The following is an 18,325-nucleotide window of genomic DNA, read 5'->3' on the forward strand; positions in this document are numbered from 1 at the left end:
TCTCTGAAGTACAAAGACACAAGACAGACTCAATGGACTATATTGCAATTGAGCACGAACTTGCTGAAAAAGTTAAACTCGAGGACGCAATCAAAGCGTTTGCCGCTGCGAAAGCCCGATGCGCACGCTTCTGAAATGTAGGCTATTATGTGAATGTGTGTTTGTGTGTATCAGTCAAGAAAAAAATCGAAACCTCCAATGAGCTAAAAAGTTGTGTGCATGTTTAGTTTTATTCTGTACACTGTCTATTATTAAAAAAATATATATGCAGCTGCAGCACTGTGTACTTTTTTCACGTTGCAGAATAAAAAATAAAATCTGAAAACATGCTTGCACGTTTTTATTTTAGTGTAATTTCATAGATAAAGAAACTATTAATTTGTTTACATGCATCTTAAGGATACCTAATTGTGAGTGTGAGGTGGGGGCGGCACGATCATGCTCTGCCTAGAGCGGCATTTGAGCTTGCGCCGGCCCTGTATATATATATATATATATATATATATATATAGTCTGTAATATATTTATCTACGAACAGACTTTGTTTCCGTTATCAAATGGGATTCAGAAACCATCTCAGCTTCTCATTAATAAATACCATTAGGCAGTTATATAATGGTCAATACTGTCTGTGGTTTAGGTTACCTTCACATTTCTGCACCCTACGAACGAAACCATGGAGCTAATAATAACTTGCCATAAACCAACTGACGTTTTACGACTTAAGTTTGCGCGTTGCGGCAGGTCGCTGTCTGAAGTTCAGAAGTCACCATAACAAAACACATGAGCCTGACATTTAGCAGTCAGTTATGATTAAAGATATAACGATAGGCGATCGCAACACAGGATCTTAGCAGAGAAAATGGCAAGTGTTTCCTCCTTCACTTTAACCCTGGCGTCTGGCGTAATTCTGGAGCGTTTATCGAGTCATTTAATAGAGAATGAAAGGTAGCATTAGCGCATTGCTAACTAACAGTGACATTCAGTGCTGTGACTGAGTATTAAACCATTCATGTCTATAGTTATTTGAGGTAGAGTTACATGTATATGCATGCATAGTATATGTTTGTTTGATATGCCATATGTAAAGCATGAAACTTTCCCAGTCTGGTTGGATGACCATAGCTGGTGTATTATTGCCTGATACTGTAAATTGGGGAGATATGATTATGATGCATGTAATCAATGTAGAGTCTGTATATAAGGGATGTTTTTTTTAATGATTGACGTGTCTGATGTGTGGTTGCGTTGAATAATGCAAATTGCCCCTTAATTAATGCAAATTGCTCAATCAAGGGTTATTGTTTTGTGTGTTTTAGGCCAGTACCATGGTGGCCGTGGGCCTTACCCTGGCAGCCGCAGGGTTTGCAGGTACGATTCCAGCTAAAATATAAAAGATTTGCACAGGAACATCATATAGCTGTGCATTAATTAAGCCTGATTGTTTTCTATTGGCTCATTTTTACAGGTCGCTATGCGATGCAGGCCATGAAACATATGGAGCCGCAAGTGAAACAAGCTCTGGAAGCATCCAAATCTGCAAGTTATATTCCTCACATTATGATCCATCCGTACTTTACCTCTGTAGACTCATGCAAATGATATATATATGTGTGACAGGCTTTTGGTAGCGGATACTACAGAGGCGGTTTTGATCCAAAGATGACCAGGAGAGAAGCTTCCCTTATTCTTGGCATCAGGTATTGTTTGTTTAAATATATATATATATATATATATATATATATATATATATATATATATATATATATATATATATATATATATATATATATATATAATATAGGCTCTATTTGCCCGAAAATAATAGAAATATTTTAATATTAAGACCATGGTTATAGATACTAAACCCATAAAAAAGAAATAGCTAAATAAACATTGACATTTAAAAACAGGGTGTCTGCGGGGTCTTAAAAAGTATTAAAAGTTGATAAATCAGTTTTGGGAAAATTAAGACCCTCAAAAGGTATTAAAAAGTCTTAATCACGATTTTATGAGTTATTACATTTTTTTCAAGCTTTGTCAAAAGAGTTTGACTCCAAAACGTATTCTCTTCCCCATAAGTATTGGGGGAGTTTAAAACAACAGGGTGCTCAGTCTGAGTGTACGGGTGACGTCCCGTATTTTGCGAAATGTGAGGTTAGGTGATGTGTTGCCCTCCTGAAACAGATATGCAATATAAACAATACAAAATTGGCCTATCATAGAGATTCTACATTCTACTACAACTGTTAGTTAAAGGTATAGTTCACCCAAAAATGAAATGTGATGTTTATCTGCTGACCCCCAGTGCATCCAACATGCAGGTGTGTTTGTTTCTTCAGGAGAACACAAATGAAGATTTTTAACTCAACCGTTGCTGTTTGCCAGTCATGTAATGATGTGAATGGGTAACAATTCTATGAGAGCAAAACAAACAAACAAAAAAACACGCTTAGACAACGTGCACAAAAACCCTGCTGCTCCTGACGACACATTGATGTCTTAAGACAAGAACCGATCGTTTCTGTGAGAAACACAACAGTATTTATGTTTTTTTTTTACCTCATATCAGACGTATCTCGTCTAGTGTTCCCATCGGCTGTTACTTACGTATGATAAGGTCAAAGCGGCGCAATCATAGATATATATTATGTAGATGCCTCATTCGACCGATCCGTGCAGGAACTAATGAGGATATATATATATATATATATATATATATATAAAATGATTGCGACAGCTTGACCTTATCAGACGGAAGTTACAGCCGATGGGAAAACTTGATGAGACTCGTCGGGATATGAGGTAAAAAATAAGATAAATACTGTTGAGTTTCTCACAGAAACCGATCGGTTCTTGTCTAAAGACATCATTGTGTCGTCACAAGCAGCAGGGTTTTTGTGCACTTTGTCTAAGCATGTTTTTTTTCCGCTCTCATATAATTGTTACCCATTCACATAATTACAGGTCCTTCTCAAAAAAAATAGCATATTTCATCCGACCAATAAAAGAAAAGTGTTTTTAATACAAAAAAAGTCAATCTTTAAATAATTATGTTCAGTTCTGCACTCAATCCTTGGTGGGGAATCCTTTAGCAGAAATGACGCTTCAGTGCGGCGTGGCGTGGAGGCGATCAGCCTGTGGCCCTGCTGAGGTGTTCTGGAGGCCCAGGATGCTTCGATAGCGGCCTTAACCCCATCCAGAGTGTTGGGTCTTGCGTCTCTCAACTTTCTCTTCACAATATCCCACAGATTCTCTATGGGGTTCAGGTCAGGAGAGTTGGCAGACCAATTGAGCACAGTAATACCATGGTCAGTAAACCGTTTACCAGTGGTTTTGGCACTGTGAGCAGGTGCCAGGTCGTGCTGAAAAACCAAATCTTCATCTCCATAAAGCTTTTCAGCAGATGGAAGCATGAAGTGCTCCAAAATCTCCTGATAGCGAGCTGCATTGACCCTGCCCTTGATAAAACACAGTGGACCAACACCAGCAGCTGACATGGCACCCCAGACCATCACTGACTGTGGGGACTTGACACTGGACTTCAGGCATTTGGGCATTTCCTTCTCCCCAGTCTTCCTCCAGACTCTGGCACCTTGATTTCCAAATGACATGCAAAATTTGCTTTCATCTGAAAAAAGTACTTTGGACCCCTGTGCAACAGTCCAGTGCTGCTTCTTTGTAGCCCAAAGTGTCTTGACCTGGGGAATGCGGCACCTGTAGCCCATTTCCTGCTCACGCCTGTGCACAGTGGCTCTGGATTTTTCTACTCCAGACTCAGTCCACTGCTTCCGCAGGTCCCCCAAGGTCTGGAATCGGTCCTTCTCCACAATCTTCCTCAGGTAGTGATGTTACGTATGACACTGAAGCTTCGATGCGTGTATTGCGTATGCGAGACCATTTCAAGTGAAGCTCCGTATCGGGGTGTGTATTGGTTTCCCAGAGTCACGTGATCGATGACAAATAAAGCCTCACTTTCTGTCCAATCACGTGCGCGTTTCTCTTTGCGTCTCACAAGGTTCAAACTCCAGATCGAGTTGTTGGCTCAGTCAGTCTGGTTGATGTATTTGTGAGGAGAGAGCTGTACTTTAAAAGTTAATTAATAAATGTCATTTAGATAACCAAAATGTCACTATTTATTTATTTGCCTTTTTTTGGTAAAACATTTGCTTTTTTTTTTTAGGTAATTTGGTGTTAGGCGATATGGTGTTTGTGTTTAGAGTAATGAGAAAGTTTAATGGAAAAGAGTAATGGCCTTTCCCTATCTGGGAAAATGTTCTTTCAATGTGATCCAATGTGTGTATGCTTTACAAAATAAATAAATGGGGAACTACTGTCTAAGAGAAGAAATAGACTCAGCCCCAACACTGTAAAACAGCTTTTATGTCTTAATAAAAATAATTCAAAACTTTATCACTTTTCTGTCATTCACTGTACACAAGCATTATCATTGCTAAGTGCCATAAGCACATTTAATGATCATATCACACAATGGCCTTATTCACTATGTGTGTGTGGAGGGTATGCCTACATTAGATCTTCGTGAATCACATATTTAGCTCATATATATTTTATTGTCACACTTTAATTGGTAAATTAATTAATTTAATGCAAATATGTAAGGCTTTTATTTGTACACATAGCATTAAAACGGTGGAGTGTGTTGTGATTGCTTTATCGGACAGAGCTTCGATCTTCCACAGGCTTCTGCCCGCTTTATTTTAAATAAGCACCAGATGGCGCTGTTCTTGACACTCGTGACGCCTCGAACCTTTTCCCGAAACAGTCAGGGTAACGCCTCACTGCTTCATGAGGCTTCATTTCCCCATCCCTATCCTCAGGGTCCGGTCACCTCTTCTCGTTGTGCAGCGTTTTTTGCCACACTTTTTCCTTCCCACAGACTTCCCACTGAGGTGCCTTGATACAGCACTCTGGGAACAGCCTATTCGTTCAGAAATGTCTTTCTGTGTCTTACTCTCTCGCTTGAGGGTGTCAATGATGGCCTTCTGGACAGCAGTCAGGTCGGCAGTCTTACCCATGATTGCGGTTTTGAGTAATGAACCAGGCTGGCAGTTTTTAAAAGCCTCAGGAATCTTTTGCAGGTGTTTAGAGTTAATTAGTTGATTCAGATGATTAGGTTAAGTTTAGAGAACCTTTTCATGAAATACTAATTTTTTGAGATTTTGGGTTTTCATGAGCTGTATGCCAAAATCATCAGTATTAAAACAATAAAAGACCTGAAATATTTCAGTTGGTGTGCAATGAATCTAAAATATATGAAAGTTTAATTTTTATCATTACATTATGAAAAATAATGAACTATGCTAATTTTTTTAGAAGGACTTGTATATGATCTACACACAGCAACGGTTGAGTTAAAAATCTTCATTTGTGTTCTCCTGAAGAAACAAACACACCTACATGTTGAATGCACTGGGGGTCAGCAGATAAACATCACATTTTCATTTTTGGGTGAACTATACCTTTAAATGTATGTCATTAATGACTCACCCTAATGTCGTTCCACACCGTAAGACCTCCGTTCATCATCGGAACAATCAATTCACATTCACAATCGAATCAATGCACACTTCACTGTCCATGTCCAGAAAGGGAATAAAAACATCATCACAGTAGTCCATATGAGACATCAGTGGGTTAATTAGAGTCTCTTGAAGCGTCAGAAATACATTTGGGTCCAAAAATAACAAAAACTACGACTTTATTCAGCATTGTCTTCTCTTCCATGTGCCTCCAAAAAGATCCAAACGGTTAATGAATCAGTGAATCGATCAATGATTCGGGTCACCAATGTCACGTGATTTCAGCAGTTCAGATCGCATCAAACCGCTAACGGCTGAAATCACGTGACATTGGTGACCCGAATCATTGATCGATTCACTGATTCATTAACCGTTTGTATCTTTTCAGAGGAACGCGGAAGAGAAGACAATGCTTAATAAAGTCGTAGTTTTTGTTATTTTTGGACCCAAATGTATTTCTGACGCTTCAAGAGACTCTAATTAACCCACTGATGTCTCATATGGACTACTCTGATGATGTTTTTATTCCCTTTCTGGACATGGACAGTATAGTGTGCATACACTTGCATACGCTCTCAGACTAAATATAAAATATCTTAAACTGTGTGTGAAGATGAACGGAGGTCTTACGGGTGTGGAACGACATTAGGGAGAGGAGTTAATGACAGACATTTCATTTTTGGGTGAACTGACCCTTTAAGTTAAAGGTTTGTTGCTGATTAGAACTTGAAGTGCGATGAGGTCTTAAAATATTTTTACAAAGTCTTAAAAAGGTATTGAAATTAACTTCAGGATTAACTAAAATTAAAACAAAAACAGGAATATTTTTTAAATATATATTTAAGTTTTTAATTACAATAATTTTAACTCCAAAATAGTATGTTTTCTGCTGCTTTCCACCCTGTTAATATGTAACAATTCATTCTTTGTCCTTATAGCTGTGGTGTGGACGTTGCTTTAGAATAGGAACAGATATTATAATTATATAGCTATAGACCCGTTCACACCAAGAATGATAAAGATAACTATATTAGCGTCCACATCAACACTCGATAGCGTGGTGTTATTACACTGAGTGCAGAATTATTCGGCACGTTGATTTTCTGATCATATTTTTTTTTAAACCGATGGCTTGAGAGTGACTCTTGAAGGACCAGCACCAGATCCTTTTGAGGATTCATCTTCCAGAATCTGCCAGTTACTTTTAGGAGTCCATCTCTGCAAAACAGACTTGATGAACTCCCAAAACTGCAATGTCTATTATTATATTATTATAATAATCATTATATTATATTGCATTATTATTGCAATCCTCCTCATGGACACTTAATAATTTTAAGTCTTTTTTTTGGCTCATAAATTAAAGTGCCTAATAATTCTGCACGCAGAGTGTAAGCACACCACAGGTTTGTCATTTTCAGCTTTAAATCCTCACACATTTTAAAGTGGGGCTATCGAAGGCTATTTTAATAATTCATCTTCTAGAAAGGAAAAAATCATTCAGAATATGACAACTGTGTCATTATCATTAAAGTTGTGGTGTGGACTCGAAGAATTAGAATGATTAGTAAAACTTTAGTTATACTTGTTGTCTTTTGTGTGAACGGGCCTTTAGTCTGCTTTCTAAGCCATAAAATGATGTTAACATAGATGTTAATAAATGTAAATTTGACCCATGTGTCATTCTCTTTCCTTTAGTCCTACTGCTAACAAAAACAAGATCAGAGAGGCACACAGAAAACTGATGATTTTAAACCATCCTGACCGAGGTGAGACTATATTTTGTTGTGGCTCAATCATAAAACGGTGCTAAACTCTGAAGTACGTGAGTTCCTTTGAGCTGTCGGTGTTATTTCTTCCGCAGGTGGATCCCCATATCTGGCAACAAAAATCAACGAGGCTAAAGATTTACTTGATGGACAAACAAAGAACTAGATCTTCATCGAATGTTTGAATGAGCCCTGTCTGACACACTTGAATTCTTCTTACCTGATCATTAAACACCATGTTGTCATCTCGATCTGATCTCCTTTTGTGTGAAAATTAATATATTTACACTTCAGCTGAATCAGCTTTTGTATACAATGTGAACAGCAAGGCCATATTTAATTTGTATTCAGCTCCGGTGTGGGACACGGTCATGTGTGTATGATGTAAGAAGGATGGCTCACACCAAGCAGCTTCCTGTTGGTCAACACAGTGGATCCATGTAACCAACTTGAACCTGTTGTGAAAGCACTTTTAATCTCAGTGTGGGCCGCTTCAAAAGTCAATTCCTATCTTTTGTTCTGAACATTCAATAAATCCACATATTATAAATATAGCGTCAAGCATAATGAATAAAGCTCATGCCAACATGGCTGGGAGCATCAGACTTACAGTATTGTTCAAAATAATAGCAGTACAATGTGACTAACCAGAATAATCAAGGTTTTTAGTATATTTTTTATTGCTACGTGGCAAACAAGTTACCAGTAGGTTCAGTAGATTCTCAGAAAACAAACAAGACCCAGCATTCATGATATGCACGCTCTTAAGGCTGTGCAATTGGGCAATTAGTTGAATTAGTTGAAAGGGGTGTGTTCAAAAAAATAGCAGTGTGGCATTCAATCACTGAGGTCATCAATTTTGTGAAGAATCAGGTGGCCCCTATTTAAGGATGAAGCCAACACTTGTTGAACATGCATTTGAAAGCTGAGGAAAATGGGTCGTTCAAGACATTGTTCAGAAGAACAGCGTACTTTGATTAAAAAGTTGATTAGAGAGGGGAAAACCTATAAAGAGGTGCAAAAAATGATAGGCTGTTCAGCTAAAATGATCTCCAATGCCTTAAAATGGAGAGCAAAACCAGAGGAAAACGTGGAAGAAACGTGGAAGAAAACGGAAGACAACCATCAAAATGGATAGAAGAATAACCAGAATGGCAAAGGCTCAGCCAATGATCACCTCCAGGATGATCAAAGACAGTCTGGAGTTACCTGTAAGTACTGTGACAGTTAGAAGACGTCTGTGTGAAGCTAATCTATTTTCAAGAATCCCCCGCAAAGTCCCTCTGTTAAAAAAAAGGCATGTGCAGAAGAGGTTACAATTTGCCAAAGAACACATCAACTGGCCTAAAGAGAAATGGAGGAACATTTTGTGGACTGATGAGCGTAAAATTGTTCTTTTTGGGTCCAAGGGCCACAGGCAGTTTGTGAGACGACCCCCAAACTCTGAATTCAAGCCACAGTACACAGTGAAGACAGTGAAGCATGGAGGTGCAAGCATCATGATATGGGCATGTTTCTCCTACTATGGTGTTGGGCCTATTTATCGCATACCAGGGATCATGGATCAGTTTGCATATGTTAAAATACTTGAAGAGGTCATGTTGCCCTATGCTGAAGAGGACATGCCCTTGAAACGGTTGTTTCAACAAGACAATGACCCAAAACACACTAGTAAACGGGCAAAGTCTTGGATCCAAACCAACAAAATTAATGTTATGGAGTGGCCAGCCCAATCTCCAGACCTTAATCCAATTGAGAACTTGTGGGGTGATATCAAAAATGCTGTTTCTGAAGCAAAACCAAGAAATGTGAATGAATTGTGGAATGTTGGTAAAGAATCATGGAGTGGAATAACAGCTGAGAGGTGCCACAAGTTGGTTGACTCCATGCCACACAGATGTCAAGCAGTTTTAAAAAACTGTGGTCATACAACTAAATATTAGTTTAGTGATTCACAGGATTGCTAAATCCCAGGAAAAAAAAATGTTTGTACAAAATAGTTTTGAGTTTGTACAGTCAAAGGTAGACGCTGCTATTTTTTTGAACACACCCCTTTCAACTAATTCAACTAATTGCCCAATTGCACAGCCTTAAGAGCGTGCATATCATGAATGCTGGGTCTTGTTTGTTTTCTGAGAATCTACTGAACCTACTGGTAACTTGTTTGCCACGTAGCAATAAAAAATATACTAAAAACCTTGATTATTCTGGTTAGTCACATTGTACTGCTATTATTTTGAACAATACTGTAAGTGCAACAATGAGCAACTAGACACATTAAGATCATTTTTAGACCATAATGAATGGGTTATCACTTTTGACCAATAGGTGACGCTGTGACCAAATTGATGTGGTGTGATCAGGGTGAGGTGGCAATGTGTCAAAGCATTGCAGCTACAGCCTCAGTCATTTTGTCATCATGTCTCAACTCTGTTGCTGTGCTATACGAAAATGGTTTTGTCAATCGAAACTTTTTGTCAGCACAGTCTGAAGATTATACGGTTTGATTTTGGTGAAAGTCAGGCCAATGGTTTAGGAGCAGTTCGAAAACGTAAGTTTTGAAAGAAAATCAAAATGGCGGACAGGAGGTTTGGCAAAATTGGAATCTATGTTCTCGGCCTGACCCAAGGAATCTATTAAGAGCAGTTTCATTATAATACACAAATCAAAAGGTATTAGCATTTTTGGAAATTCCATTATAACTTTTGACTATATTATACAGTAAAGAGATTTTTTTGTGTAGCTTAAGGGCACGGTGGGTGAAGACATACCGTGTTTCATAATGATGCGCCAATGCGCGTAAAAATACAGCATTTTACAGCAAAATTCAAAATGGCTGATGTGGGAAATTCGGGTATCGTATGACTGATGCACCGGATCTAAAGAGATGTGATGTTTAGACAAACCAATGAGAAGTTATAAGCAAAAGTTTAAGTGCCACTAGGTGGCACTGTGCCGGTTGCTTCAGGTCACAGTTTTCATAACACACACCAAGGGTGCGTCTAAATCAGCTCCCTAGTTCAGTAGTCAGGGCACGATCAGGGAGTCAGCCCATTGACTTATGTCCTGATCAGTGCCATGACTACTGAACTAGGGAGCTGATTGTGACACAGGCCAAGTTTGGTCAGATTATGATAAACCGTGGCGATATAGCCTAGCGCTCATTTTGCCGTGCTCTTTGTCAAATTCGTTCGCGTGTTTGAGAACAGTTTAATGAACTATTTTGTCTACAATGTCTGAAGATGATCTGGTTTATTGTTCATGGAAATCAGAACAGCAGTCTAGGAGGGGTTTGAAAGTTTTTTTTTTGTTTTTTTTATCCAAAATTGAAACATATTTATGATGGAAAATAATGCCATAGGGACCAATCAAATCATCTTGAGCTAAGGAATCAGAGAAAAAAAATTATAGCCCTTCCAGTTAAAAAGTTAAATGTAAGTGCAACTTTGGACAGTTGGTGGCGCTACTGAGTTAAAGATTGTGACAGCTCAGCCTGTCCTCTATCTGTGTGCCAAATTTCTCAACTTTCCTGCTAGCGGTTCTATGCGCTGCGATTGACTACAAGAAAATGAACCCTTTAGTCTAGAGTTCAGTTCTCTTAACTTGCTGCTTATTAGCATGCATATTAGGATACTGGCTGTTTATTAGGACTTAAAAAGCACATAAAAATAATCCTTATTCTGCATCCCTTAATCCTACACCTAAATACCTAAACTCAACAACTACATTATTTACTAACTATTAATAAGCAGTAATTAGGTGTTTATAGAGGGAAAGGTCATAGTTAAAGGTGCTGTATGTAAGTTTTTGACTGTACTAAAGCATAAAAGGACCATCATATATTTGCAGATATTTGGGAAACGTACAAACATTGAAATGTGCGTGCCATGTGGGAATATCTATTTGTGTTTTGGTCTGTGACACCACACGCCAGTTTACCCAGTAGTATTTCACCACCACGGGCTCTCTGCCATGGAAGCCAGCAAACAAACCGGGTCAGAGATCACAGACTCTACATGACCCAAAAAAGCCTCGCCAAGAGTACAGCACCTTTAATGGTGAGAATTGGACCCCGATCTAAAGTGTGATCGAAAACTGAACAAACCAGGGGTCTCCAAACTCGGTCCTGGGGGACCTGTCCTACAGTTGAGCTCCAACCCCAATCAAACACACCTGAATCAGCTAATCAATGTCTTATTAGGGCCTATAAAGACATTCCCTGCGTCCCAATCATAGACTGTAAAAAAATATGGACGTAGTGTCCGTGACGTCACCCATAGTATTCTGATAAGCCGTTCTGAAGCTTAAAGTATGGGCGAGCTGGGCGTTGCCATCTTGTGAGCGGGTCAACGCGTGTCACTCCCGCATAACAGAAAATGGGCAAAAAGCTGGGATGTGCGCGGAGCTGAGGTGACGCAATAACTATAGACGGCGGATAAACGGCTATCCACTTGTAACCACGCCCTTAATTATGCAGAACCTTAAAGGGATCCCATGGTGTTGAGACTTGTATGGCTTAATATAACATAAATGATGTCTCTTACTGAATTATGTGGTAGAAAACCCATGAAAGATCTACGTTATTTAAAAAAATCGATTTTATATTTGGACCATGGGCTGCGCCATTTTGTTTGCGTTCTAGGTTGATGACGTAGAGTGGTTGAACTCCTCAATCAGCTGGCGTTACCCGTTGCTATTTTTACCACAACGCAACTCGAAAATTGTTTCAGAGTTAAACAAAACAAATGAATTGCTTTGTAATTGTACTTAAAACACACTCAAACATACATGTGCACACAAACTCACCTACACAAGTCACAAACAGATCGGCGGGCGCGCACACACCTAGGTCAGCGACAGACTGCTCTGTCTCAATCGCATGCATCATCACCAAAACATCCTGCCTCTCTTCCTCACGTTACTTTATCCCATCGTCCTACCTAGATATTTCCCTCTGCTGGTCACAGGCATTACAGTTAATCTACTATCAACAGTCTATCTAGGATTATCAACACAGGGAATAGATTGAGGGTTATGTATGCGCGCACGCAGTGCGTGCGTGTGTGTGTGTGTGTGTGTGTGTGTGTGTGTGTGTGTGTTCGCGCCGATCTGTTGGGGTGTGTGTGAGTCTGTGTGAGAGAGAGAGTTTGTGTGCACATGTATGTTTGAGTGCGTGAAGTCGGACAGCTGTGTGTAAATCGGCTGTACACTCGTTATTGCGGTGGAACGTGAGACTGAATGACTGCACTCGAACATGTCCACTATGGTGTCGGACAACACTACAAATGTCCGTCCCTTCAAATAATGCCCTATTTAAGGGTATAGGGTCGATTTCAGATTCAGCCCCTGTCGTGGAGACTGAGCAGCCCAACATCTCGATTGAGACAGAGCAGCCTGTCGTGTGCGCGCCCGCCGATCTGTTTGTGACTTGTGTAGGTGAGTTTGTGTGCACATGTATGTTTGAGTGTGTTTTAAGTATAATTACAAAGGAATTCATTGGTTTTGTTTAATTCTGAAACAATTTTCGAGTTGCGTTGTGGTAAAAATAGCTACGGGTAACGCCAGCTGATTGAGGAGTTCAACCACTCTACGTCATCAACCTAGAACGCAAACAAAATGGCGCCGCCCATGGTCCAAATATAAAATCGATTTTTAAAATAACGTAGATCTTTCATGGGTTTTCTACTACATAATTCAGTAAGAGACATAATTTATGTTACATTAAGCCATACAAGTCTCAACACCAGGGGATCCCTTTAAGGCTTTATATAACGGAAACGAATGAGTTATAAAAAAATTCACCCCCCTCAGAGTTGTCATGAAGATCAAAATTAGCCTTATAAGCCAAAACCACAATTTGTACCAGGCTGTAAACATGTTTTTTTCTGCTTCAAAGTTGAGAATTTTAACATGGGGCTCAATGAGATTCTGCTCCCTTCTGGAGCCTGTCCCTAGTGGCCAGTTGAGGAATTGCAGTTTACATTACTTCCGTATTGGCTTCAAGAGAGATCGCGGGAGGTTGCCGCTTGGTCCCAATTCACATACTATCCATAATAAATAGTGTTCGAAAATAGATTTAGTATGTCCCAAATCTTATGTTGAAAAGAGTATTCCAGAGATACCCGGATGGTTTACTATTTCCGGTCCGAATACGAAGTATGGATCGATGGGCACTCTAACGGCTGATATTGCCCACAACCCACTGCGAGTTGGACGAGGATTCGATTAGAACTACAAACGCGGATAAAAAGTGTAAAAAAAAACTACAAACATGGCGGATGTGCGAGTCCGATGGTTAAGTAGAGAGGTTTAGATAAAGGGGTTTGAGCGATCAACTATCAGTAATTAACCTGACAAAAATATATTTATTCAGTGTTGTCCACATTATATTTCACCTGCAGCAGCGTTGTGAACTTTTATAATGACACGTTAGGCCATTAACTTTGTAAAGTGTCATTATCTTTAAACTGCAAATACACATGAGGAGTCTGCATTAAAGACACATTGCAGATCAACGAGCGGCTACATTTCTCTCCGATACGGTAGGAGATTAAACTGAATGAGGAGGATTTGAACTGTGACGAATCTGACGATGATTGACAGGGCAGATAAACAGTGACGGGATGCACGTAACTAAGCGACAGAGTCTGTTAAAGATGGCGAAGTAGTATGTCCCGAAGCTTCAAGGGGGTAATCTAGCGCTCGGAAAGCGTTCCACCCCTAGGGGCTGCCATTGCTAACCAAGCCATCACCTGCTGTTAGCATCCCATTGACTCCCATTCATTTTTGAGTCACTTTGACAGTGAATAACTTTACATCTGAGACGTTTAAAGACTCCATTTGTCCATTGTTTATTTCTAAAGAAACATGACAATGTATAAAAGGCTCCATTACCTTGTATCTTACACTATGGCCCCGCAGCAGCTGTTTTTGTAAAAATAGGCTAACGATTGCGTCATAACCAACGCGACCCTGTCGCACAGTTGAGAAATTACCGTATAGACCTGAGGAGACGCTCGCAGGCAATCTTTTACTGTCTATGAGACAATCGGGGGGACGTGGAGACATAAAGTCTGATAAAGTCAAGAGGGAAGAATGGGGAGAAGCCCATAGTGAGCTAAAAGCAACGGGAGAAAATATTTAAACAACGTGATTCAGCTTTCGCTTTCCACATCTACTAGAAGACCTACAGCTGTCAGACAGGAGGCTCACGTCACATCTACGCCGTCAAGCTCAGTCTGAGCCTGCGCAGTTTGCTCAGCCATCAGGAAGTGAGAGCCCCTAGGTTGACTTCATTCTTTCGCCGTAGACGTCAATGGGAACGCTCGGTCCATTTCTTTTACTGTCTATGCGAAGCTTACATACTCTTCTGCTACACACTCAACAGTATGTACTTCACAAAAAAAAGAGTACATACTTTTAGGACGTAGTATAAGTAGGCGAATTTGGACGCAGTGATTGATTAGCTGATTCAGGTGTGTTTGATTGGGGTCAGAGTTAAACTCTGTAGGACAGTGGCCCCCCAGGACCGAGATTGGGGACCCCTGATCTAAACAATAGCGTACAGCAGAACCCGTGGGGTTGGGTTCATGAGCCAATGACTCCTGTGAAGCGGTTCTTTAAATGAATCATCAAAGACTCATGAACTGATGAGTTATTAATGTGAATGAATCTGTGTAAATACATATTCTCAACAAAGAAATTGCAGGTAAACGTAATGAGTGATACAATCGGGATAATTATGGGGTGTGGGTCCTCACCAATAATGAAAGACTCATCAATTGAATTGTAAACTTGGATCACACAACCAGTCATAAAAGTCTTTTCTTTTTTAAATTGAGATTCATACATGAATAAATGAGCTTTCCATTGATGTGTGGTTTGCTAGGATAGGACAATATTTGAAAATCTGGAATCTGGGGGTGCAAAAATGTCTAAATATTGAGAAAATCTCCTTTAAAGTCCTTAGCAAAGCATATTACTGCTACTAATACATTTTTGTTATATTTATGGTAGGAAATGTACAAAATATCTTCATGGAACATGATATTATCATGATTTTTATGGCATAAATGAAAAATGGATAATTTTGACCCATACAATGTATTGTTGGCTATTGCCACAGATACACCCGTGACACGCAGGACTGGGGAAGAGCTCAAGGGTCAGATTTGCTAAGAAATTGGAAATGCCAAGTGGAGTCAGAATCAGTTTTTGCAAACAAAAAATGAAGTTGAAATCTTCAGGAGGCAAAGACCCAAACAACGGATACACCAACTCTGAAAGGTTGGCTGGAAGATCAAATGTTTATTTATGAACTACCTGCATACAAAACATATTGCACATCAAACAACCAGAATGATCTTTAAAAAAAAACCATAAAGACTAAAGAACGTAGTTTACAGAACAGAACATCTGGAAATTGATCTTTCAGTAGTCCAAATTTGCGATCGGCGTGCTAAGAAGATCTGACAGCTTAGTGTTAAAAACAACTGCCTAGTTAATTTTAAATACTGTACATTTTAAAATAAATAAACCAAAAAAAGGCTCCTTTAGCGAAACAGTCTCGGCCGCCACCGTCACGACCCAACAGGCAAAAGATGAAACCCAAATTCAATCGTTCGGGAAGTGTTTTACATACAGCATTTAAAATGGACAGAGTTAGCAGACCAGTTTCCAGACTAACATTATTCTAAAGGTCAAGAAATGACTATTCAGTGCAAAACATCCTTTCCCCCCCCTTGTAACCCCTCGAGAAGAAGTGGTTGCATATTAAAACGTAACAAAAAGCAGCTAAGGATGTCTGGGAGTCTGTTCGTTTTCTCTATAGCCAGCCAACATCATGTTGAAACTACGCTCTGAAGGCACAACATCTGATCAGGAACATAAGTGTGACTTAAGGTTGTTGTTTTTTTTGTCATCTCATAATTTGTTTTCTCATTGTAATTATCCGTTCCGCAGTGAAGGAACTGAAAAGTGCAATTGAGAATGTGGAAGTCCGTGTACACGTCTATCTTTGGCAAGCTTGTACAAGCACTATTGTAAAACTGTAAAGGTTATGAGTTTGGAGAAGGAGCGCGAGCTGATTAGGAGACTCCGTTGAGGACGGCCATCTTGCTCTGATCTTCTGCGCTGACGGGGCCGTTGCTCACAGCGTCGGTCGGGCCGTGCTCCGATATCAACTCCACTTGAGCCTGCGGAGGACAGGAAACACATTTAATCCCAATACAGCACCTCCAACAATGAGTTTATGACACTCTCCCGGCCGCTCGTGCGGATTGACCAACAAGGGTTTAGGCTGTGTCCACCAAAGTGTTTTTTCACGCAGCTGGCTGGTGTTTGTTTTAACCTAACCTGTATAACATTATAAACCAACAATACCTAACCTGCAGTGATGATCTCACCAGAACTTTGCCAGTAGGCGCAGCGCCGAACTCTGGTCTTAGGGAGAAATGTGTTGCAGTGGCAGATTGCACAGCCAGAAAAAAACTAGTGGTTCACCAGCGCTCATTGTTCTGATTTACTTCATATTCATATTTACTGCTTGGTGAAGGCAATCCAGAATTAATGTTGGTGAAATTATAATCAGAAATTAGAAATTAGCACACTTCTGCAGATTTTCCATATCATAAGCCAGAGGTCACTAATAGGCGGACCGCGGTCCGGATCCGGACCCACCCGCCGTTCTGTCCGGACCAATAACCCATAAATTATTGAAAATTATTTACTTTTGACGGAGCGTTTCTAATTTAATCCGCGCAGTTTTTCTAGCATCTATGGTACTGGTTTAGCGCAATAGACCAATAGCATGCGTTGTAAATCATGTCACGTGATGCTACTCGAGTCAGACAGCGAGAGATGCACACACACACACACACACACACACACACACACATGCACAGGGAGAGACGAGACGAAAGAGAGACAACGTTTCAAATGGCGTGCTCTAAAAAAAGAAAAGTGAACAGCGAAAAAAGAGCTTTTAATCAAGAATGGACAGATTCTTACATGTTCATTCTTCCCACGGGCAGTTCCAAACCAGTATCTCATATGTTCAGAGACTGTCGCGATTATTAAAAGCGGCAATGTGAAGCGCCACTAGCACAAATCTTTGGACCAAGCATACCCACTTAAATCCGCACTGAGGGCACAGAAAATAAACTTTCTAAAAGCCCAATAAGATCGATCCAGAAGAATCATTCACTGCCCAACAACGTGCTAACGAATGTTCCCTTAAAGTTGCTTGGATTTTGGGCAAACATAAAAAAAACATTTACTGATGGAGGGGTTGTCAAGGAGTGGATGAGTGCGGTAGCTGAAACCTTATTTGAGGGAAAACAAAAAGACGACGTGTGTAAAAATCAAGCAAATATGAAAAGAGAAGGAGAAAGAGAAAAGGAGGTGTTAAAGCTGTTCAATTGTTAATGTGTTTATTTTAAAATGTGTTTAAACATAAGATGTGAAAGGGAGTTAACTAAAAAGTAAAAGGGAAACTCAATCTATACTTTTTATTACATTTTTCTAAAATTAAGCTCTTTATTTTGAGATGCACTCTGTTGTGTTTTATTTATTTATAATTTATTTTTAAATGCAGCCTTATTTATTTAAATTGATAATTTATTATTAGAGAACTTATTATTTCCCTACAGCTCAATAAATAAACAGACATTAAATATTGTTGAAATATTATCAAATTTACTTTCATCGTCTCTTGACTAGGCTACTTACATATTTTCATACAACTACTAGGCTGTGGCACTGAATGATAACACAAGTTAGTCATTGTGATGTTGCGGACCTTTGGTTGCTGAATTTTTTTCTAACTGGACCTCTTAGAATTTTAATTGAATACCCCTGTCATAAGCAAAGTCTCAACTGAAGAAAAAAAAAACGCCTGCCAAAACACTCTCAAGCGCTCACAGAGAGATATTTTCAGCTGGCTAAAAACGCTTTGGTGAACACAGCCTTACTCTAAAGCGGAGTAGCTACACTGGAAAATAAATATTTAAAAAA

At 39.5% G+C, this 18,325-nt stretch overlaps 2 protein-coding genes across 3 annotated transcripts in view; one reads left to right on the plus strand and one right to left on the minus strand.

The window, feature by feature from the left end:
* Positions 1 to 713: 713 nt before the first annotated feature.
* dnajc19 (DnaJ (Hsp40) homolog, subfamily C, member 19) lies at positions 714 to 7,563 on the plus strand. The gene is made up of 6 exons (XM_067414926.1): positions 714 to 865; positions 1,320 to 1,371; positions 1,469 to 1,539; positions 1,621 to 1,700; positions 7,242 to 7,312; positions 7,408 to 7,563. The coding sequence occupies exons 1-6, from the start codon at positions 863 to 865 to the stop codon at positions 7,476 to 7,478; spliced, it is 348 nt and encodes a 115-aa protein (XP_067271027.1). The 5' UTR covers positions 714 to 862; the 3' UTR covers positions 7,479 to 7,563.
* Positions 7,564 to 15,599: 8,036 nt separating this feature from the next.
* Positions 15,600 to 18,325, minus strand: part of fxr1 (FMR1 autosomal homolog 1) — a 30,867-nt gene continuing 28,141 nt past the window's right edge. For both annotated transcript variants that reach the window (XM_067416383.1, XM_067416384.1), the window contains one exon: positions 15,600 to 16,506. In XM_067416383.1, the coding sequence (XP_067272484.1) occupies positions 16,399 to 16,506 (108 nt within the window). In that variant the 3' untranslated portion in view covers positions 15,600 to 16,398. The remainder of the gene's footprint in view (positions 16,507 to 18,325) is intronic.

The sequence above is a fragment of the Pseudorasbora parva genome, chromosome 14, assembly GCF_024679245.1.
Source record: "Pseudorasbora parva isolate DD20220531a chromosome 14, ASM2467924v1, whole genome shotgun sequence".
In the NCBI taxonomy this organism is placed as follows: Eukaryota; Metazoa; Chordata; class Actinopteri; order Cypriniformes; family Gobionidae; genus Pseudorasbora; species Pseudorasbora parva.

Excerpts from the sequence above, each read along its gene's own strand:
- dnajc19 (XM_067414926.1), top strand. Across the intron at positions 1,540-1,620 it reads CTCTGGAAGCATCCAAATCT|GCTTTTGGTAGCGGATACTA; the intron begins GCAAGTTATATT and ends TATGTGTGACAG. Across the intron at positions 1,701-7,241 it reads TCCCTTATTCTTGGCATCAG|TCCTACTGCTAACAAAAACA; the intron begins GTATTGTTTGTT and ends TCTTTCCTTTAG.